The 24,000-nt window shown below is 42.7% G+C and overlaps 1 protein-coding gene across 5 annotated transcripts in view; it reads right to left on the reverse strand.

Annotated features, from left to right (window-relative positions):
* RFX3 (regulatory factor X3) overlaps positions 1–24,000 on the reverse strand; it is a 306,542-nt gene that overhangs the window by 66,095 nt on the left and 216,447 nt on the right. For all 5 annotated transcript variants that reach the window (XM_053292401.1, XM_053292402.1, XM_053292400.1 and 2 more), the window contains 2 exons: positions 22,592–22,773; positions 20,768–20,887 (listed from right to left, as the gene is read on the reverse strand). In XM_053292401.1, the coding sequence (XP_053148376.1) occupies positions 20,768–20,887; positions 22,592–22,773 (302 nt within the window). The remainder of the gene's footprint in view (positions 1–20,767; positions 20,888–22,591; positions 22,774–24,000) is intronic.

The raw sequence follows: 24,000 nt of genomic DNA on the forward strand, positions 1-24,000 counted from the left end.
CCCTTCCAAAAGCAGCCTCACAGGATCTGATCAAGGCTGCAAAGAGCGTTAAACCCGTTGCCCCCGCAAATTTCCTTGAATCACCCTCCCGCTGAAACAATTTGTTCTGTTAGGAAAATGAATGGGTGTCTTGAATGCTTTTGTACTGACTTCTGGAAATGTTCTAATCCACTCTTTTACAGTAACAACAAAATCTATAGCAAGATCTGCTCACTTTCTCTTTCAAAGGCTGATTTTCCAATCTGTTTTCACTTTATTATAATATAAACAGGTTGCCCACCTCTAACTTTTGATGATCTGGTATCACACACAACGTGGGGTATCATTCACAACATGGGCTGTGCACCTGTGCATTAATCCCTTTGGTAGATTTCAAGCTCCTCATAGTGCTCGGAACTCCACCCCTCAAACGCAGAGAGCGCTTGTTATTCTTGGCACCAGAGCACTCAGTTTCTCAGTTCCTGAATGGCCACTGTGCAGAATGGACTTTACAAGGTACGTAAGGTAAGTGTAGAAAGTACATTAGAAAGAGTGGGGAGGCTGGGTTTTTTGTGTGAATGATACCAAAAGATCACCAAACTATCAAAAGTTACAGATGAGCAACCTGTTTATCTTAATGGTGATCCAGTATCCTTCCCAACATGGGCGAATAGTGCGCTCTCCTCAAAGGAGGAGGGTCTAGGGATGTAAATTATAGAAGGTTTTATTTTTATAATAGAGGCCACCCAGAACCAGCCTCAGCTGCAGCACGGATGTCCAGGGCACAGTGTTTTACAAAAGGTAATCTGGAAGACCAGATGGCGGCTTTCTGCATTTCAGAAAAGGCAATGCTGGATAAGTGAGCAAAAGATGTGGCCATGGCCCTAGTGGAGTGAGCTTTGAAGGAGTCAGGGGGCTTAACACCTTGCTTGACATAACAGGTAATGATAAGCTGGACCAGCCATTCAGAAAGTCTTTGACAGGATAGAGGCTGGCCCTTATGAGTACCTTTGTAGGCTAGGAAGAGCCTGTTGGACTATCTAAAGCTCTTGGTCCTGTCCAGGTAGTAGAGGAGGGCCCAACGAATGTCCAGGGAATGTACAGAGCGTACCAGAGGGAGACAGGTTTCATGAAAAATGTGGGAAGAACAATGTCCTGGCTAGTGTAGAAAATTGAGACCACTTTAGGTAGAAAGGAGTGATCAGTTTGTATCACAACTTTATTGAGGAAAAGCACGGTAAAGGGAATGTCAGCTCTTAGGGTGGTGAGTTTGCTAACCCCCTGAGCAGTAGTAATGGCAATCAGGAAAGCAGTTTTGAAGGAGAGTGGTTTAGAAAAGGCAGAGGATAACAGTTCAAAGAGGGCATTGGTGGGCGTGGAGAGCACCAGTGAGACTCCAGGGTTCAACCAGTCTCATAACAAGGGGCTAGAGGTTGCTGAGCACTTTTATAAATCTTTTGCAGTGGTCTAAAAGTTCAGCCTCCAGGACATCATGTTCAGCATCCGGAGAATGTGCTGGAGCACCTGGCCACTGTTCTGGGAGAGAAGATCTTGGCACGGGTACAGGCCCAGAGACAGTTGTAAGAGGAGGGGGAACCATGGGTGCCTTAGCCACTACGGTGTGAGTAATATGCATTTTGTCTTGTGCTGTAGGATTTTGCTGAGAACACATGACAGTACGGGAGGGAAGAGGTAGAACATGTGTGTGATCCAAGGAATTTGAAAGGCATCCCCCCAGGGAACCCTCTGCCTATTGACAATCTCAAGCAGAAGAGGGCATGTTTTTGGATGGGTTGGGTTGTGAAGAGGTCTATTTGGTGAGTCCCCCAGAGAAGGAAAAGATTGGAGAGAATGTCATGGTTGACCTCCCATTCGTGTTGGCAAAAGAAGTTGTTTCTCTGCTGAGACTGTCTGTGAACGTGTTGTCAGTACCCTTTATGTGAAGGGCTAGTGGGTAGATGATTTATCGACCAATCCCAGAGCTGAATGGATAGGTTGCAGAGGGATTTCAATACTGTGCCACCCTGGAAGTTGATATATGTGAGTGTGGTCGTGTTGTCCAGCAGGACTTGGACTGTCTTGCCTCCCAGAATTGGTAGAAAAGCTTTCAGGGCCAAGAGAACGATCAAGAGTTCTAGAACATTTAAATAGAGGAGCAAATGCTAGTGGTTCCAGAGGTCTTATGTATGAAGCCCTGCACAGTGAGCACTCCACCCTTTCAGGGAGAGGCATCCGTAGTTAGAGTTATGGTGGTGACAAGAGGATGGAATGGAATGCCCATTGCTATGTTTCCCTGTAGAGTCCACCAAAGCAAAGAGTCTAGGACAGATTGTGGGAGAACTAGTTGTATACGTTGGCTGTCCACATTCGGGCAGAACTATGAGAGGAACCATAACTAGAGGTGATGTATGCAAAGCGTAGTGTAGAGAACTGTCAAAATGCAAGACACCATGAGGCCCAAGAGGCATTGGATGGCCTGTGCCTCCTGGGTGGGTCTGGACTGGAAAAGGTGGATCATATGCAATAAGGCGAGACACTGTTCCTCTGGAAGATAGGCACATTTCCCACTTGTATGTAGGGTGGCATCTATATAAATCAGGGCTTTCTGTGGGACAAGGATGGATTTCTTCAAATTCACTTGGATGGCTAGGTTCTTTAAGAGAGTGAGTATCATCTGGATGTGATTGGTGAGAAGTGCCTTGTCTGGGGAGGTAATCAACCAATTGACAAGGTACGGGGAAATACAAGGTATGGGAAAATTGCCCACTTTCTGTTCTGAGGTGGGCAATGACTGCGTCCATACATTTGGTAAAAACACATGGGGCTGTGGAGAGGTTGAATGGGAGGACGGTGTGCTGGTAGACTTCATTCCCCCATGGTGAAGCATAGATATTTCCTGTGCTTCAGCTGGATCCCCACGTAAAAGTAGGCATCTTTGAGGTCCAGCGTAGTGAGCCATTCCTCTTCCGCTATGAGAGGAAGGAGTTGTTGGAGTGTAAGCATCCACATTTATTCATGTGGATAAACCCGTTGAGGGAATGGAGATCTAGTATGGGTCGGAGACCATCATCCCTTTTGGGTACCTGGAAGTATTTGGAATAGAACCCTGTCCATTGGTCTTTCTCAGAAATTGGCTATATTGCCCCTTTGCAGAACAGTTCTTGAACTTCTGTTAGAAAAGTAGGAGTTGCAAGGGTGTGTTTTATCCTGAGAAAAGGGGGAGTGGTATGGAATTCTATGGTGTAGTCTGTGGAGATGATACTTAGCACCCAGGTGTTGGATGTGATAAGATGCCAGGTGGAAAGTAAGGGTGCAAGGAGGAGGAAGGAGGGAGAGCAAGCCCAGATAAGAACACTGAGGGGAATCCCTTGTGGTGGAGAGAGAGGGGAAAGGATGTTGGAGGATGGAATGGAGATTGAGAGGGATAATCCTGGGAACTCCAGGAAGGAGAAGGGACGGCATCCAATTGAAGAACTGGAGGGTGAAAGTCCTCCAGAAGATGAAAAAGTTAAGAAGAAGCATACTAATTCTGTGGTTGTGCAAGCAGGTTCTTTGGGAACACGAGGCAAGAATAATTTGGCTTTTATGGCCACTAACAAAGATATCAAAATAGGACAATAGTCCAATTAAATTGGCGGAGTGGCTGAAAAAGGCCTTAGGAGACATTGTTTGAGACAAGCGCTTGCAAAATGGTGATTTATTAGTGGAATGCATGCATAAGGAAACAGCTGGACAAACTCCTACGTTTAACCTCCTTAGGGAAGGCAGAATTTCTAGTCAAATTCCTCATTTTCAGGCTTCAAAGAAAGTGATTATTACGTGGGTTCCCCTACATATGTCTGATGATGACAGTCAGAAATATTTGGGAGAGAATGTTGCATCTGAAATGAAACATCTGTCTTCTAGGAGAGATGAAAAATCTTCTCCATCCTTCACAGTATGTCTTCATTTTATGGGAATGATCTCCCTAAGCAAGTAGTTATTAGATACCAAGTCTTTTGGGTTCATCCTTTTATCCCGCCCCCTTTAAGAAGCTATAAATGTCAATTTATAACATTCATCCGGCTGATACGCCAGCTGCACCTGTTTCTCGAGATCAATGACCTCAAAACAGTGGTACATCTATCTGTTGGTAACCTCCAGACTCAACTTCTGTAATGCGCTCTACGTGGGGCTGCCTTTGTACGTAGTCCGGAAACTTCAGCTGGTTTGGAATGTGGCAGCCAGGTTGGTCTCTGGGTCATCTCGGAGAGACCATGTTACTCCTTTACTGATGGAGCTACACTGGCTGCCAATAGGTTACCGGATAAAATACAAAGTGCTAGTTATAACTTATAAAGCCCTAAACGGCTTAGGCCCTGGGTATTTAAGAGAGTGTCTTCTTCACTACGAGCCCCACCACCCATTGAGGTCATCTGAGGAGGTCTGTCTCCTGTTACCGCCAACCAGTTTGATGGCTACACAGAGACGGGCCTTCTCGCTGCCCTGAGATTGTGGAATGTGCTCCCTGCTGAGATACGATCCTCCCCATTTCTGGCAATTTTTTAAAAACACTTGAAAACCCATCTTTTCACCCAAGCTTTCTCAGCTTCCTAAATTTTTATGTTTTAATTTTTGGTTTATTTTTAAATTGTTACATTGTTTTTAGTTTTTGTATATGTTTTAAACTTGTTTTATGCTATTGTTAACCGCCCAGAGACGAAAAGTTTGGGGTGGTGTTCAAATTTGATAACTAAATAAAAATTAATAGATAAAATAAATTGTTTGGCCATGTAGCTGCAGTATGTTGGGGACCAACCTGGTGTGGCAAGTGTAGGGGTGCCCATCCCTTGGTTCAATGTGAAAGTACCCAGGCACTGTAATTGTGCTGGAAGCCATACACCAGGATTCTGGGGCTGCTCTGTAGCTAAGCAAGTTTGGGATATCCAGGCCATGAGACTGGAATGTCATATTCTGAGGCTGTTAAAAGGCATAGAGATGGGAGATGGGAGGGGAACAGTGTTGGAGGGATGGTTCCTGCCTTTTCTTCCCCAAGTCTCTGTAGCTAAGGAAGTTTAGACCCCATTTTGTTCTTGCTCAGATCCCTAATGAAAAGTTCCTTGCATTTTGCTAGAGGTAATAAATTGCACCGCTTAAACAGAATGGTGTATATATATGTGTGTATATATATATATGTGTGTGTGTGTGTGTGTGTGTGTGTGTATGTGTGTGTGTGTGTGTGTGTGTGTGTGTGTGTGTGTACATATTTTCAAGGCAGCTGAAAAGTATTTGGGAATGTGCTCAGTTATGGCAGAACAAATCTGTAGAATTTTAGGCCAACCCGAGGCACAGTAAAAGGGCCTCAACTGTCCTCAGCTGGAATGCGCCTAGTTTGATCGCACACGGTCAAAAGTTTAAATATATTTTACCTAGCATTGCAAATCTACCTGCCACTATTTGTATTCAGGGAACTTGGTTGGTTACGGATATGACATTCAGATTGCCAGGCTATGTTTGACTGTGTGAAGATAGGAAGGAAGGGAGAAGTGGTGGGGTTGCTATTTGTATCTTAGAAGGTTTGAATTTTGCAAAAATTGATTTTGTAGTTGAAGATATAGAGGTTATGGCAATTGAGATCCCTTTGGCGAATAATTTGGGAATTGTCCAAGTTATTAATGTATATAACCCGTTGCTCAAGAGAAATTTAGATATGTTAGTGGAAGGTTTTATGGGACCAATTGTTGTCTGTGGAGACTTCAGCAGCCATAATCTTCTTTGGGGGAGTTCCAGGCTCCATGCCAATGGAAAGGTCCTGGAAGCCTTGTGTGAGGACCATAATTTGGTGGTGTTGAATGATGACACTCCAACTCGAATTAGTACTTTTACCGGTTTAATGTCTTCATTGGATCTGAGTATTGTTTCTGGCTCTATTGCAGGCAAATGTGGTTGGGAGGTTTTCTTGGACTTGAATATGGGAAGTTATCTTTCCCCAACTCTCCTTTCCTTTGGGGAAAGGGCATATTGTGAGTTGGGTGGTGCTGTTCCAAAAGTGAATTATTCTAAAGCAAATGGGGATTTGTTCCAACTAGAATGTAGGATGGCATTAAGTTCCAAACAAAATCTGGAGTCAGTTGAGGAGTTTTCTAATATTTTGACCCAGGGGATTAGGAGGGCAACTTTCCTAGCAATTCCGAAATTTAAAAATGGAATACCAGCTAGGTACTCAGTCCCTTGGTGGTAGGAAGATTGCAGTATTGTGATTAAGGTAAGAAACTGGGCCTTCAGAGAAGCAAGGAGGACTCTGTCTGGAGTAGATTTATTGGCATATAAATGTCAGAGGGCTAAGGCAAAGATGATTATTAGAAAAGCCAAAAGGGAGAGTTGGAGATCTCATTGTGGGAAGTTGTCTGCCAATACTCCAGTTGGCTCAGTTTTCAAGCACGTTAATAAAATGAATGGAATACAAACAGGGCACAGAGGTGTCCCCGCTTTGGCATCAGGAAGTGGTTCTGTTGCAATATCAAATGAGGAGAAAGTGGATACACTGGTGAGGACTTTTCAACAGGTTAGCAGTGTGGATAATTGGTCAACAGGTTTTAGAAGACACTGGGAGAACCTTTTAGACCAAAAATAGGGAGGTCTTTAAGAAAGTGGATTCTCGGTTTGACATGAATGCTCTCTTTTCTGTTTGGGAAATAGAAAAAGCTTTGGATGCAGGGAAAAAAAATCTTTGCCTGGCAAAGATGAAATCAGTTATGAGATCTTGAGGCATTTGCCTGAATAATTTCTGAGGAGTTTAGTTAAATTTTTAAATTTAATTTCGGAGAAAGGTGAGCTGCCCAACTGCTGGATGGGTGCTATCATTGTTCCAATAGGTAGACTGGGGAAAAAACCCCTCTGATCCACTATCCCACTGTCCAATAGCTTTATCATCCTGTCTATGTAATGTTATGGAAAGGATGCTGAATAAACACCTGATGGCTTTCCTTGAGAAACACCATTTGGTTACTGACTTACAAAGTGGATTCTGAAGAGGTCTCAGTACGCTAGAAGCCCTGCAGCAGAGGGAGAGACCACCTGCTTCCCAGACAGCCCCCAGGGTGAGAGACTGGTGTTGGCTATCTGTTGCTGCTGCTGCTGTTGAGGACCTGCTTGCAGGAGAGGGAGAGGGTGAAACCAGCTGCCAGCCCCCTGCCTGACCTGTGGGACTGTGGCCTCTGGCAGTGGCTGCTTTGCAGGATTGGGGCCCTGGAGTGACTCAGCTGTGCCTGCTATCCATCTGGCCAGGGTGGTCATCTCTGGCCCTATAAAGGGGTGCTGCCTGTGGCAGTGGGCGCGCCACTGGCGGGGTTGCCACTTTGGGGGAGCCACATCGGGGGACAGCGAGGGCAAGGACCAGGTCTCGTGGCCCAGGTATTTGTATGTGGGTGGGTATTTAATAGTGGGGCTTCTGTTTTAATTAATCATGGGTGAGATAGTTTTAGAATGTGTCTGGGCTTACCTGGAGATGAGGAGACAGGGGAGATGAGGAGACAGGGGACTAACTGTGGGGCAGCAATTCCAGTGGTGGTGGGGAACAGAAGAAGTAACGTTGGCAGGTCAGTGGGCCGTTACAGGGGAAGGGAACTTGGAAATCTAATAGCTGTTTCCCCTTCCGGCTGTCCTGTCAGCTCTTTGACCTTGGGGAGCAGTGCTGACCGCTCTTGGAACCTCACCTTGCTCCTCTGTAATGCCAGGTTGGTCCAGAATAAATCAGAAACCATTCATGATTTGATTCTGGATGAAGGCGCAGACCTGGTATGTATTACAGAGACCTGGCAGGGGGAGGCTGGGGGCCCAGTGTGGTCTCAGCTTCTCCCTTCAGGGTGCTCTGTTGAGGAGCGGGTGAGGGACCGTGGGTGGGGAAGTGGAGTGGCTGTGGTTTATAAGAATAACATCTCCCTTACCAGGATCCCTGTTAGAGTGTCAGACCATATCAAATGTGTGTACTTAAGTCTGGGGACCAGGGATAGACTGGGACTTCTGTTGGTGTACCGATCGCCCTGCTGCTCAACAGAGTCCCTAACTGAGCTGACAGACTTGGTCTCGGACTTGGTGGTGGAGTCCCCCAGGCTTGTGGTGCTGGGCGACTTCAATGTTCACTTTTGGACCCATTTGTCCAGGGCAGCTCAGCAGTTCATAGTGGCCATGGCGACTATGGGCCTATCTCAAGTGGTCTCGGGGCCGACACACATTGCTGGTCACATGCTTGATTTTGTTTTTCACTCTGATCAGGCTGGTGTTCCGTGGGTGGGGACTCCTGTGATTTCCCTGTTGTCATGGACGGACCACCATCTGGTTAAGGTTGGACTCACAATCACTTCCCACTTTCGCAGGGGTGAGGGACCTATTAGGATAGTCCGCCCAAGAAGGTTATTGGATCCAATAGGATTTCAAGAAACCTTGGAGGGATTTAGTGTTGGCTCTGCCGGTGATCCTGTTGATGCCCTGGTGGAGAACTGGAACAGCAAACTCACTGGGGCAGTAGACATGATTGCTCCTAAGCATCCTCTCAGACCTGCTTCAAAACTGGTCCCTTGGTATACGGAAGAACTATGGGGGCAGAAGCGGCGAGGTAGACGACTGGAGCACAAGTGGAGAAAGACTCGGCTTGAATCTGACAGATTGCAATATAGAGCTCATTTGAAGACCTATGCTCAGGCAATACGTGCAGCAAAGAAGCGATTCTTTTCTGCCCGCATTGCATCTGCAAGTTCATGTCCGGCTGAGTTGTTCAGGGTTGTGAGAGGGCTAGTATGTGCCCCTCCTCCCTTGAATCAGAATCTGGAACCATCATTACCCGCTGTGATGTGTTTAACAAATTCTTTGTGGAAAAAATATCTCATATTCGGGCTGACTTAGACTCTGTCTCCACAATTACTTCAGTGTCTGATGTGGAGGTGTCCAGCGACTCCTCTTGTGTGATTAGGTTGGATCAGTTCCAGTTTGTGACTCCTGAGGATGTGGATGAGCTGATTGGAACGGTGCAGCCTACTACATGTTCTCTTGACCCTTGCCCGACATGGCTTATATTACCTGGGGAGTTGTTGTAGAAGGCCTAGTAGAGATTATAAATGTATCTCTGCGGGAAGGTAGGATTCCTCCTTGTCTTAAGGAGGTGATTATTATACCTCTTCTGAAGAAGCCTACCTTGGATCACTCAGAGTTGAGCAGCTACAGACCTGACTCCAACCTTCCATGGCTGGGCAAGGTAATTGAGAGGGTGGTGGCCTCCCAACTCCAGACAGTCTTGGAGGAAACGGATTATCTAGACCCATTTCAAATAGGTTTTTGGGCTGGCTATGGGGTGGAGACTGCTTTGGTCAGCCTGATGGATGATCTCCAGTTGGGAATGGACAGGGGATGTGTGACTCTGTTGGTCCTTCTGGATCTCTCAGCAGCTTTCGATACTGTCGACCATAGTATCCTTCTGGAGTGTCTGAGGGGGTTGGGGGGAGGCACTGCTTTGCGGTGGTTCCGCTCCTACCTCTCAGGCAGGTTCCAGACGGTGTCCCTTGGAGACTGCTGTTCTTCAAAACCTGAACTTTTGTATGGTGTGCCTCAGGGCTCCATATTGTCTCCGATGTTGTTTAACATCTACATGAAACTGCTGGGAGAGATCATCAGGAGATTTGGTGCAGGGTGCTATCAGTATGCTGATGACACCCAAATCTTTTTCTCCATGTCAACCTCATCGGGAGAAGGCATAACCTCCCTAAATGCCTGCCTGGAGGCAGTAATGGGGTGGATGAAGGATAACAAACTGAGAGAGAGTCCGGATAAGATGGAGGTACTCATTGTGTGGGGTCGGAACTTGAGAGAAGACTTTGATCTGCCTGTTCTGGATGGGGTCACACTTCCCCAGAAGAAACAGATGTGCAGTCTGGGGCTGCTTCTGGATCCGAGCCTCTCCCTGGTGGCCCAGGTTGAGGTGGTGGCCAGAAGAACCTTCTATCAGCTTTGGCTGATACCCCAGCTGCGTCCGTTTCTTGAGATAAACAACCTCAAAACAGAAGTACATGTGCTGGTAACCTCCAGATTGGATTACTGCAATGCGCTCTATGTGGGTCTGCCATGGTATGTGATCCGGAAACTACAGTTGGTCCAGAATGCGGCAGCCAGGTTGGTGTCTGGGTCATCTCGGAGAGACCATATTACTCCTGTATTGAAGGAGCTACACTGGCTGCCTATATGTTTCTGGGCAAAATACAAGGTGTTGGTTATAACCTATAAAGCCCTAAACAGCTTGGGCCCTGGGTATTTAAGAGAACATCTTCTTCGTCATGAACCCCACTACCCACTGAGAACATCTGGAGAGGTCTGTCTGCATTTGCACCCAGCTCATCTGGTGGCCACTCAGGGACGGGCCTTCTCTGCTGCTGCCCCGAAGCTTTGGAATGTGCTCCCTAGTGAAGTATCTGTTGACGCATCTGGGTGATGCATCTGTTCACCCAGGCTTTTAATTAATATTTTTTTAATGGTTTTAATGTTGTTTTAAAATATTGTTTTAAACATTTTAAATTGTTGTGTTTTAAATTTCTTTTTTGAGTTTTTAACTAATGTTTTACTTTTTGTTTTTGTTTTGCTGTAAACCACCCAGAGACGTGAGTTTTGGGCAGTATAAAAATATGTTAAATACATACATGCTTACATACATACATGTAATCCGGTTGGAAATAGATATTTGGAAGACCTTTGTATGAAGAGTTTTTTAGCTATGATATTCTTAGATTTGGAAAAAGCATACAGTATGGTTATGGAGGGAGGGTCTATTGCATAAGTTATATTGGCTTGGAGTTCAGGGGAAACTCTTGTGGTGGCTCCAGTCCTTTTCTAGTGGACGATGGATAAAGGTCAGGATTCAAAATTTGATATCTAATCCCCGAGGTTTAGTTAACAGTATTAACTAAACATCGGGGAGTGTTTTAAGTCCCACATTGTTTAATATAATGATAAACGATCTACCTTCAGTTTTACTGCATGGGGTAAATTGTAGTATATTTGTAGATGACTATGCAATCTGGATTAAGAATAGGAAATTAAGATGGGCAGAAAATAGACTGAAGGAGACTTTAAGAAGCTTGGAAGCTTGGGGCAATAGATGGGATTTTGGTTTTTCCTCCTCTAAGTCAGTGGGAATGGTGTTTTCTCATTTAAAAGGTTCTGCTGGCTCCTGGTCTAATTTTATGATTCCCCAATCAAATTTGTGTCTCAGTTCAAGTTTTGGGGTGTTGTTTTCCTCCAACTGTAGGTTTAATTGGCTTTCTCATATTAACTATATTGAGAATAGATGCAAATCAAGTGTTAACCTGATGTGGAATATTTCTGGTAATCAACGAAGGGCAGATCAAAAATCCATTTTGATGTTATATCGGGCTCAAGTCAGACCCTTATTAGATTACGGATGTCAGGCCTTCTCATCAGCTCAAAAATGATTTTCCGGAAGCTGGATGTAATTCAGACTAAAGTCCTCCATATTGTCTGTGGAGCATTTGTAACTACCCATTATAGTGTTCTTTGGGGTGTAACTGGGGAATCGCATAGAGAATGATGGCATCAACTGTTAGATATCCAGCTTTGGAATAGATTGAGAAACCTGTCTTTTGAAAATTGGGGTTGTGTTTATGACCTTTGCTGGGAGTTTGGTGATCTTAATAAATTTTGCAATGACCAATATCCTCATTCAGTCAGGATCACTTCCTGGCCTAAGATTGGTATTTTGAGGGAATTAGTACCCAGAAGCCCTGTGTTTGTACCCAGTATGGTTCTCTCCTCCCCCTGTGGTCTTGTTAGAGGGTCCTAGGAAAACCCCCCAGTTAAGAACTGAATTGATGATTAAGTCCTTGACCCTTGAAATTTTACTTTTGAACAAATGATTTTGTAAGGTTTCCACTGATGGATCTAAGACCTTTAAGGATGGCAAGGTCTCATCGGCATTTGTGATACCCAGTTTGGAAATTGCAAAAGGTTTCAGACTGTCCAATGAAATTAATGTTATGTCAGCCGAACTAGTAGCTATGTATTTGGCCATGGAATGGATGCAGGATATCAATCCTGGAAAGTTCCTAGTTTTATCCGATTCTCTTTCAGGCTAATAGACTGTTTGAGCCAATAATTTTGTGGGCAAAGTGCCTTAGGTTACCCAGATTTGGAGGTTAAATGGTATCTTACATTCTAAGGGCTTTAATACTAAATTCCAGGGGATCCTAGCTCACGTTGGGATTTATGGGAATGGGCTAGCTGATGTAACTGCTAAACAGGCCTTGGATCATGCTGTTGTGGACTTTGAGTTATCGTTCAATGATACTGAAGTCAGGAGCTGGCTAAGGCGTGAGATTAGAAAAATATGGCAGGACAAATAGGATAATGATTCCACTGCCCGTAGGATATATTATTTCTGCTCGAAGTAGGAACACTTCCAGCTCTTTGCCATTTCTGGAAGAACACACCAAGTAGCGGTTTTTAGAAATTTATCTGGACATTGTTCTACCAGAGAGAAACTTTATCTCACTGGAAAATCAGAAAACAATCTTTGCCCTACTTGTGGAGTTATTGAATCAATTGATCATTTAATCAGGGACTGTGTCCAATATTGTTATGAATGGGTAAGGGATCATCTCTTCGATTTTTTGGATCTTCTATTATGTCATTTCAGGAATTGTTCAAGGACTCTAATAATTGGACATTGGCTAAAAAATATCTGTAGAGATTTCTTTGTGATATTTGCATAGTCGAAAAACTATGAAGAATGCTAAAGTCCTCCAGCAGGTGGCGATAATGGAACTTTTTGACCGTGGTACGCCAATATTCTTTCACAAGAAGAAGAAGAAGGAAGGGTGCGAGTTTGATGTGGATATAAGTTCCGTCGGGCAGGGGAATCTGGAAGCCAAATCTTCTGCACGATCCCCGCCACACATTAAGGTCATCTGAGGAGGTCTGTCTTCAGTTACCACCAACACTTCTGGTGGCGACACAGAGGCAGGCCTTCTCTGTAGCTGCTCCTGGGCTTTGCAATGCACTCCTGGCAGAAATCCATAATCTGAGTTCATCATTGGCCTTCAGGAGAGCCCTTAAAACCTATCTGTTTGGCCTGGCCTTCCAGGGTTTTAAAACTGTTTTTAAACCATAAACATTTGGCCTGGTTTTCCAAGGTTTTAAAAACTGTTTTAATAATGGTTTTATGTTGTTTTAATAGTGTTTTAAAAAAAATTTTAATAGTTAATTGCTTTTAGTTTTGTTTTAATGTAAACTGCCTGGAGCCATTTTTGGAAGGGCGGAATAGAAATCAAATAAACAAATAAATCAATATATTCTGCTTGGTTGGATCCTGATGTTTGACTTTTTGTTGCAGCCTACTCCTTTGAGGAAAGGAACAATTTTGGGAGTTTGGGAAGGACTTCCTGTTTTCTCTCTGGTCCGACCAGTTGTATTGGTATCTGGGCCTGTCAAATCTCTTAAACCAGAGTAGGACTGTGGAATATAGGAGGATGTGAAGGTCTTAGCTGTGAACTTCAACTTTTTCATGGTTTCATTTGTATGAGACCCGAAGAAGCTTTTCCAGTTGAACGGAAGGTCTTCAATCTTGTCTCACATATCAGGTTACAGAGAGGACAACCGGAACCTTAGAGAGATGATGCTAGCTAAAGTGTGGGATTCCATTTGCATTAGGTGTTTGCTGTTGCTTTGGCGTGTAATATCTGCCAATTTTGATAGTAGTTCTCGGAACCTCTTGGATAGTTTCAGGAATGTCCTTTAGGTCAGCTTTGAACCCTTCTCATATAGAATAATAGAACGTGGTCATGCAGGCCAGATAAATGGCTATTTTCACCGAGAGGGATGAATACAAATACTGTCTTCTTTGTTGGTGTCAGCAGAATGCTTATGGCTGGACTTGCTGCTCAGTGCACAGTCCAGAACAAGTGAATTATGTGGAGGGTGCTTAAATGAAAACTTACAATCATCCTCCTGGACTCTGTAGTAGTGGTGTGCACGGAACCGCGGAGGTGCAGTTCGACACTGGAGGAGTGGTTGTTTAAGGGGAGGGGAGGGTGCACTAACCCCTCCCACTGCTTTCCCCCACTGGTGCTCTGTTTTTGAGGACAGCCATGGGGCAGCAGTGTACCTCTCTGCCATCCCTTTCTCTATTCCTGGCCGTAAGTAGCACCCACACATGCGCCCACCATGCACATGTGACATGCACGGCGGGCTCATGTGCATGAGCAACTTCCAGCCAGGAACGGGGGAAGAGATGGCAGGGAAGTACACTGCTGCCCCATGGCTGTCCCCCCAAATGGAGCGCTGGTGGGGGGAAAGCGGCGGGAGGCATAAGTGCACCCTCCCCCACCATTAAAGAACCACACCCCCCGCGTCGAACCTTCAAGCTGGTGCTGCAGTCGAACCAGTTCAGAGGCCTCTAGAATGGCCTCAGGACTGGTTTTTGAACATCCCTACTCTGTAGAAATGTTCAAGTTGCTTGGAGGTAGAAGTGGCAGTAGATTGAGTATCCCAGGCAGATTTTGTTGAAGTAAACAGAACAGATAGCATGGGAAGAGCTGTTGGCTGGGTGGTTGTAGCTGAGGCAACAAAATCAAAGACTAGATCCTTAACAGCTTGGGATTTCAGTTCCAAGACAAGTATTTTAGCCATTTTGGCTATCTGAATGCATTATGATTTGGTCTCCTCAACAGGAGAGTTAGATGGATTATTTGGTACATTATTGTCTGGGGAAGGGTCCAATGGGTTCTTCATATGTGTGGATTCAGTGTTGGAGTCAGAGAAAAAGTTGTACTCATCACTGGAGAAATGCTTTCCAGAACAGTGGATGACCCTGCAGTGATTGTGGAGGGCATAGGAAGCTTGACAAGAGAGATAAGACAAGGAGGGTCTGAAGGTGGAGGAAGAATAGACTGTGCCAAAGGTGGTAGTGGCATGGGAGTGGGGTCCAGTGGGCTTGAAGGGCAGGCCAGGAAGCACAGGCACATCTTGAGTAGCGATGGTAGATTGGAGTCTCTTGAGCTTCCAAAGTCAGAACTCTTCATAATTGTATGGCAGCGATGAGAAAGGCATGTATAAAGCATGTTTAAATCTCCCCAGTCTCCTGATATAAAACCTGGGTCCAGGCTTCCAGGGGAGCTCCAACAGTCCAGCTGCCTGTGGTAACGAGAACAGGTGGGGAGTGAGAAATGAAGCCTTTCCTCCCAGAGTTGAATGGGAAGGTGAGATGGAGAGCAGTGACAAGTTGTGTGTATTGGAGATGCAGATGGTGTCTTAGGAATCTCCAAGGTGTCAGAGCTAGCCACATATCGACATCGGGTCCATGGTGAGAAAATCCCTTAAAGGTGGAGCCAGAAGGGGTCATCACTGGAGAAGCTAGGACAGAGTTAATGTTGTATAAGAGGTTAACGTCCTTTGATGCAGATGGTGTCTAAGGAAATTATGACCAGAAGACAGGTGTCGAGAGAGCAGTCAAAGGAGCGGGCATGTGCTTGGTCAACACATGCTCAGTTGAGGTGAGCAGTGAACACATGTCGAGGCTTGGATCCTGGCAGATGCGGATTTCAGCATGGGAACACAGATCGACGTCAGGACTGGTGTCAAGAGTGGAACCATGGAAGCCACCTACACATGTGACAAATTTGTTGGTACCCTTACAGCTCATTGAAAAAGTGTTTTATGCCTTCTGAAAAGTGATTAAATGAAAAGCAATTGTCCCATGTATACCTGCATGCCTTTGATATGTCATCGAGTAAAGCAAAGCAAGTGTGAAAAGAGATAAAGTATTGCTTATTCTACAAAGATATTCTAAAGTGGTCTGGACACATTTGTTGGTACCCCTAGAAAAGATCACAAATAATTGGATTAGAGTGATCTTTCAGATTAGCTGTTTTCTTTAATTAGTATCACACATATCGTGCAATCAGTCATTCAGCCTATTTCAATGGAGAAAAGTAGTCACTCGGCTATTTGGTATCATTGTGTGTCCCACAATGAACATGGACCAGAGAAAGCTAAGGAGAGAGTTGTCTGAGGAGATCAGAAAGAAAATTATAGACAAGCATGTTAAAGGCAAAAGGCTATAAGACCATCTCCAAGCAGTTTGATGTTCTTGTGACAAAAGTTGCAAATATGATTAAGAAGTTCAAGGTCCATGGGACTGTAGCCAACCTCCCTGGACGCGGCCACAAGAGGAAAATCGACCCCAGAATGGGCAGAACGATAGTGAGAATGGTAGACAAAAAGGCAAGGACAACTTCCAAAGAGATACAAGCTGAACTCCAAGGTCAAGGTCCATCAGTGTCTGATCGCACCCATCCATCACTTTTTGAGTGACAGTAGGCTCAATGGAAGAAGACCCAGGAGAACTCCACTGCTGAAAGAAAAACATTTAAAAAGCTAGACTGGGATTTGCTAAAATGCATATTGACAAGCCACAATGCTTCTGGGAGAATGTCCTTTGGACAGATGAGACAAAACTGGAGCTTTTTGGCAAGTCACATCAGTTCTATGCTCACAGACGAAAAAACGAAGCTTTCAAAGAAAAGAACACCATACCTACTATGAAACATGGAGGAGGCTCGGTTATGTTTTGGGGCTGCTTTGCTGCGCCTGGCATGGGGTGCCTTGAGTCTGTGCAGGGAACAATGAAATCTCAAGACTATCAAGACATTCTGGAGCGAAAGGTACTGCCCAGTGTCAGAAAGCTCTGTCTCAGTCGCAGGTCATGGATCCTCCAACAGGATAATGACCCCAAACACACAGCTAAAAGCACCCAAGAATGTCTAAGAACAAAGCACTGGACTATTCTGAAGTGGCCTTCTATGAGCCCTGATTTGAATCCTATCGAACATCTATGGAAAGAACTGAAACATGCAGTCTGGAGAAGGCACCCTTCAAACCTGACACAGCTGGAGCAGTTTGTTCAGGAAGAGTGGGCCACACTACCTGTTGACAGGTGCAGAAGGCTCATTGAGAGCTACAGGAATTGCTTAATTGCAGTGATTGCCTCTTAAGGTTGTGCAACAAAATATTAGGTTAAGGGTCTCATCATTTTTGTCCATGCCATTTTCATTTGTGTTCTTATTTGAAATATTCTGTTGCATCCAAACTCTAAAGCAAAGTCTGATTTTTGTTAAATGCGGAATAAACAATGATGGGTGCCAATTACTTTTGTCAGTTTCAAGTTATTTCAGAGACAATTGTGGGTTCTTCTTTTTTCATGGAGGGGTACCAACACATTTGTCCACGTTGTGTATATCTCTTCTGGCACAGAAGAGGATGAATGGGAACAAACAGCCTGAACAGTAGACGGGAACAGAGTTCAGAAGACATCTGGTGTTGGAGCAGGTGACAGTCAATGAGGCTGTGCCAAAACTTGGGTGGCTTGGGGTCAAGGTCGATGTAGAGGTCAATGGTTGGGCCGGTGTTGAAGGTGGTGGTGGAATCGATGCAGTCGATGTTGAGGCTTGATGTTTCAAGTGGAGGAGGGGGTCTTCCTCCTGATGTTTGTGCTTTTTGTAATATCTATGGCTATCTATAGAGACATCATGAGAGTTTTTGAAGGTGGTTGGAGAAGCAGAGGAAGGTTTTGGAGTCGAGCCCAACTTCAACATTGTGGACGCTAACAGTGTTGGCAACAATGAAGAGCATGATATTGGGGTCAATAGGGGAATGACCTATTTTCAAAGTGCCACTTCTCTGCTTTTCCCCAAAGTGCTGCTTCTCTGCAAAATTCTCTGCTTTTCCAGGTTTGTTTGGAAAAGAGGCGGCAAATTTTACAGGTGTGGATATTATTATCTTCCCCCTGACCGAACAAACAAAGATCATGTTTGTCAGAAGAGGGGACAGTTCCACGGCAAGAGGAACACTGCTTAAAAGTCTTCCTTGTATCCATTAGAATCAAATTCAAAGTTAGGCAAGGAGTAGTCAGAGAAAACAGTCTGAGGCAAATGAATAAGCAAACCATAAAAAAATTTCTCTCAGGAAATGAACACAAGGAGCAAAAACCAAGGGAAGCATTCATGATAGCGATCAAGAAGGAAGTGAAAGACTGAGTGCTCTGGTGCCAAAGGTAACGAGCGCGCTCTGCGCACGAGGGGTGGAGCTTCAGATCGCTATTAGATGCTTGAAAATTACCAAAGGGACTATTGCACAGGCACACAAACCATGCTGGGAAGGATACCAGAACACCATTAAGATCTGAAGGATGTATACAACACGATAAATGATACAATCTGGAAAAAACACACAGAATAAAAGATATTGCACAACCTTGGTTTAAGCTTTGTGATCTGTAGCAATGTAATTAAACTGATAATGGAAAATGATAGCTCCCAATTTGGTGGGGGGGGGAGGGGGACACAAATGAGAACTATTAAACCACAGGCAGGAAGACATTAAATCTGTAGGTTATGAAATCAAAGTTGTGCCTTAATAAATTGCCTTAGGACACAATCCAGAACAGATTGCTAAATTAGACTTAATTTGTTTCTCATCTCAGTTCTTCTTTGACAAACGATTCGTATCAAGCAAGCTTATAATGTATTACAAAGTATTACTGCTACATATTGATTCACTGCATTCACTCTAGAAACAGAGTTAAAAGTGCACAGGTATCTGGAAGGGGATTTAGATGTGTAATCAGGTATATTTCTTGTTATTTAGTAAAGTCTGTGCTAGCTGTTAAACATGGTAAATGGCAATCGTCCAAGAATTGCCTTGCTGCAAATGTTACAAGCTGTCCTCCGCTGCTTTGTAAGAGAATCTTTCAAACGATAACATTTCTTGCATTTGACAAGTAAATGGAAGTGTGCCATTTCAAGTAAGTTATTTTTAAAAGCAACGTTGTTTTGAAAGCTCTTCTCAACTTCCTAAGGACAGTGACCCATAAGGCCCCCAGTCTGGAAATAATATGCTGAATCAAACTGGGTTCACTAGGGTTGCCAACCATAGGATTGGCTTGGGTCTCCAGCAATGGGCAACAACCTCCAGGTGACTAATGAAAGCAACTCTAGAGATTTTCATGGCTTGATATAATGAAAAATATTGGCGGAGTGGGGGGGGTGTTCCCCAGGAATAACTTTAGTCAGAATTCGCAGTCCTAAGGTTCATCCATCACTATAAGAGATGAGCCCAGTACTGAGATTTTAGCGAGCCCTTTTACACAGGAAAGAATTTTCATGTACTCTTATACAATTTGATCTCAGGCAATGTTAACTACGATCATTTCAGTCAGTGATGTGCCTGCATCCCCCATCTCAATGTACTGTGTACTATAGATTATAAAGTAAAAGCAATTCCCAACCTTGCCAGCAAGAAAACTGTTATCTGTTTCCTACTTCCTGCCAAGGCAAGTTACAGATTTTGTGCTAGCTACCAGTAGGATTTTTCCTTGACCAGACAATTCAGGAACAAAGAAGGGGGAGAGAAACAAGTTCAAGTTCAAGGAAAAGCAATAATTTCCCCCCATTTTCTTCTAAAAGTTAGCTCTGCATACAACACATGGAAGCACATTATAAATTGGAAAATTATTATATACCTACATTAAAGCAGACCTTCTATAATAAAGATAACTGTGAACAATGCTGTAGTAAGTGGAGGACCATAAGTAAAATAATAAAAATTGTATTCCATATAGCAGTGATATTTAAACTGTTATCACAGAATGCTTTTTCAGGCAGTCTAAGAGATCACTGCAAAAAATAATAGAGAAAAACACCGAAGACTTTTTCCAGAGCAAGATAAAACTTCTTCAGCATTCCAGTGCAGTTGAACTGAATATGTAAAATAAAAGGAAAGGAGAAATGTTGCTAGGTAGCAGGTAGGTATTTCTAGTTTGTGTATGTTCTGCATCCCTGAAATGTTTGCCAGTCAAGGTACTACTGTTCAGGCCAATTCAGAAGGGGCTGAGTCTTAAGTCAGAAATCATTCAGGTGGCCACCAAATAAACACAACCACCATCAAAAAGCACTGAATTAAAAAGAACTATTAAACCAGACTAATGCTCTCAATAAAACAAAGTTCAAGAATCATCACACAGATTCTGTATTCTACAAACACACATGCAAAAGTTAAAATCTTTGTGTTAAATTTGTATCTCAAGGACTTCAAGGACTTCATTCCATTCAAGGACTTCAGGAGTGGCATATTTAGTGCCATATATAACCTTCTCTTCATTTTATAAAGAGTGTCTTATTAAAGACTCAATTATATGAATATTCTTGCTGATTTCAAGTTGAAAAGATTCTGAAATCACAGAACTTGCAAAGTTTTAAAAGAAAATATGCAGATTTTTGATATTAAACTATTATTCTTAATTAAAAGAACAAGGGGGAAAACAACAACCTCAAAGCAGTTTACATGAAAAAAGATGAAAAATGGTTCCCTGTCCCAAAAGGTCTTAGAATTAAAACAAAAACAAAAAAAACACCCACCTACACAAAGGAGTGGCAATAGTCACTGTAAAGATAATATGTTGAGCTGAACAGGAACAGTTAGTTTTTCCCTGCTAAGTATAAGGAAGTCACCACTTCAAAATGCCTCTTGCCTCTTGCCGGAACTATTGCCTTGTTATATGGCATTATTTCTACCCAGATGAAGGGCATTTTAATAATCTGACAGACTTGAGATAACCATCTAACTGATCAATTTCTTAGGTTACTTCTTGTATACTCCCCTCCATCCTTTTCCTCACGATTAAGTAGCAGGAAGCTGGAAAGGATTCTAAATGCTAACTGGTATGGTTAATTTGGCAATTAACAATTTGGATGTCTACCTTTGTTTCTGCTGCATGGGTTGCTGTCTCATAGCCATATATTGCATGTCCTCTTGTAGCCGATTAAGAGGAGAGTCTGGCTTGACACGAATCCCATAGTAATGATATTTGGAGTTCCCCCTGTGGGAAAGAACACAGATTTTAAAAGGGAATGTATATCTTTTGAATGTATATACTATTATGCCACCTTTGAGTTGCTCTTGTAATATTGCAAATTTTAGAGTTAACCAACTTTGGCTGTTTTACTCTTTAAGGACAGATGGAATCATATTAGTCTCAGAGAAAAAGAAATACAAAATAGGTGCTATCATACCTTGGCAATAAACAAATACTTGAGTTTCACATAATTCTTCTTTAGGGAGAATGGAAAGCTTTAGAAAAAATAGAAATATCTGAATCTCAGATATTTAAAGACTACAGTTTGTTACAAATGCAAATGCTTTATAATCATTTCACATACTGTCCTGTTCAGAAGCTTTTAGCATTCAAACAGGAAATGTTCGAAAGAGCAGGGTACTGTAAAATTGCTGCAATTATTAAGAAACCTAGGAGCTCTGTAAACAGGCATTCTAAATTCCATTGAAGTCAATAGGATTTAAGCAGCCTAATGATGCACAGGACTGCAACCAATGTCTCTTAATGTTTACTCATGATCACTCCCACCCCGCTGCTTTTTAAAGTACAGATTACATTTCCTATGCCTTGAAAAATGCAATTTATAGGGTTCCTTTTATGATAACAACAAGATCAAACGTTGGTCATGTTGAGCAAAATGTTCACCACAACTAATAAGATTATTATTCTATGTAAGTTTATGCTTCAAATGCTGTTTGAATTTACGATGTCATAGTAAAGGTAAAGCGTGCCGTCAAGTCGATTTCAACTCTTGGCGCCCACAGAGCCCTGTGGTTTTCTTTGGTAGAATATAGGAGAGGTTTACCATGGCCTCCTCCCACGCAGTATGAGATGATGCCATTCATTCATCATAGTAAATGACCTTTATTGCATTGTATTAGACAAGCAATATCATATGAAAAATATACACAGTTACTTTGTATTCTGAAATATTTGTCATCAGGACAGTTAACCAGCATTATGTACGGTGACTCTGCAAATCTCACACCATAGTTTCAAGGAGAGCTTGTGTTCTTGATGTGAGGAACTTCCCTAATAATTAGTCTGGGAAGTGACTAGTTGAAAATGTGACTGGAGAAAAAGGAGAGAAGAAAAATTGTCAGAGTAATTTGTCCCTATCTAACATCAACTTTAGCTCTTATGTGATGCATCTTTACTTCTTATATGATGCATCCAGTGGGAGATATAGCATATGGGTTGCATATGTTACTTCCTAACCTAGGGCACGTGGGAGGATGATTCTGCAGAGGAACATCTCCTCCCCCTACTTCCCACAGCAGCCTCCTGTGGGCCCTGAAAATCCACTCCCGAATGTCCAGGAACTCTTTAGAATAGGATGGGATGTGACACAGGTGCTTGCCAAAGTCAGGGAATCCGGAAAACCCCACCTCCTGTCACGCGAACAGAAGTGCTTTCCATTAATATGAAAGGCCCTTAAAATACAAACTTAATATCTGTAACTCATATACTTACCTCTAATAATGTTTGAATTAAGATTGGATAGAAAATGAATTGATATTTGCCAATATGTTATAGACCAATACTAGAGGAGAAAATGTTCAGAACCTTTTAATATACCATCTCAGCAGCTTATTTAGCATATAATATAAATGTTTTGTTTTTAGAGCAATTCACTTCTATAGAAAATTCCTTCTCCTGCAATTCAGAAGACAGTTTCCTTACACTAACCTGGTTCCCAATCTCCTGGTCCGTAGGCCCATGAAAATTGATCTAATTAATTTTCCAAAAGAGGCAGCATTGACTGGGTCCAATTTATGCTCCTGACAGTGTCTCAAGTAATGGTTGTAGAGTGTACTTCTGGGGAGACTCACTCCTTCTGCTGTTTCATAGTTGTCTAATAGCCACTGGAGCTGTTTCAGATAGGAAGAAGAAAATGAACACAACTTTTGATGATGTAGTGATGAAAAACACAAATACTAAAATAATTTTTTAGCTAGTCATAACCTTCAACAACTCCAGGTAATTTCAATAGAAAAAGTAAATGTATCACTTCATCTGAAAATAACTTAACACATATAGGGAAATAGCAGAACTCATAACTTTGGTGACCTTAGACAACATCGGTTACAATATCAATAAAGAATATAACAGAACATTTATTTCATGCCTATTGAAATATTCTTGTAGTAAATTGTTAACACTTGAGATAATTTAAGCAATTTTGACCACCATCAAGTGCAGCATCATGTCTCTGTAACATTGAACTGTGAGGCTGCTGTGCTCTTCAAAGGCAGCATCAGGGCTGCGCAAAAGGGGTAGTTGTGCAAGCAGATATCCCTGTTGTTCTTTTGTGCAACCCTGACATTGTCTGTGAAAGGTGCTGCAGCGTTATGAAGATGTAAAACTACTGTATGTGAGCCACTGAAAATAATTCCCACAATTTAAAGTACTTATTTTTATGAAATGTAAATTTCCCTATTATTGGACAGTCAATGAAAAACTATCTGCAGTATATACTTGAATAAAATTTAAAACAGTGGGAAATTATGGATAAAATATTGTCCCTGCCAGTGATAAGAGAGTAGTATTGGACCCTGTGGAACTATTTTCTTTTGGCTATTTGGGCTTTAAATTTGCAAGCAAGTAGGAAAACATTTATATAAACACAGCAGGCAGGATCCAGGCTGAGTCCCATTGAAATTAACTGGATTTAATTGTGTCATGACTAACTGATAATTAGTCATGACTAATTTAGTAGGCATCCTAGCCACAGGCTCCATCTTGAGTGGCACTTTTTATATTTTCTATATACTTTACATATATCATATCTACATAGTATGTACTTTCTATATACTATGTATAATGGAGATTGTAATTATCAAAAAAGAAGAAAAATAAATGGTTTCATGAAATCAAACCATTTTAGTTTCTGTGCCAGCTTGAAAGGAATCAAAAATTTAAAGTGTAACTCAAACATGCCCATACATAGAGTTTTAAAAGTTACACATTTTTAAGCAAAGGGCATTAATAAGATAAATAAAACAGCCTGTCCTTTTACCTTCCATATGTTATTTAGTTTTTGGGTATAGAAGACATACGGTACATTCTCAACAAACTATGCTGAACTCATTAAGCAT

This window comes from Hemicordylus capensis, chromosome 2, assembly GCF_027244095.1.
Source record: "Hemicordylus capensis ecotype Gifberg chromosome 2, rHemCap1.1.pri, whole genome shotgun sequence".
In the NCBI taxonomy this organism is placed as follows: Eukaryota; Metazoa; Chordata; class Lepidosauria; order Squamata; family Cordylidae; genus Hemicordylus; species Hemicordylus capensis.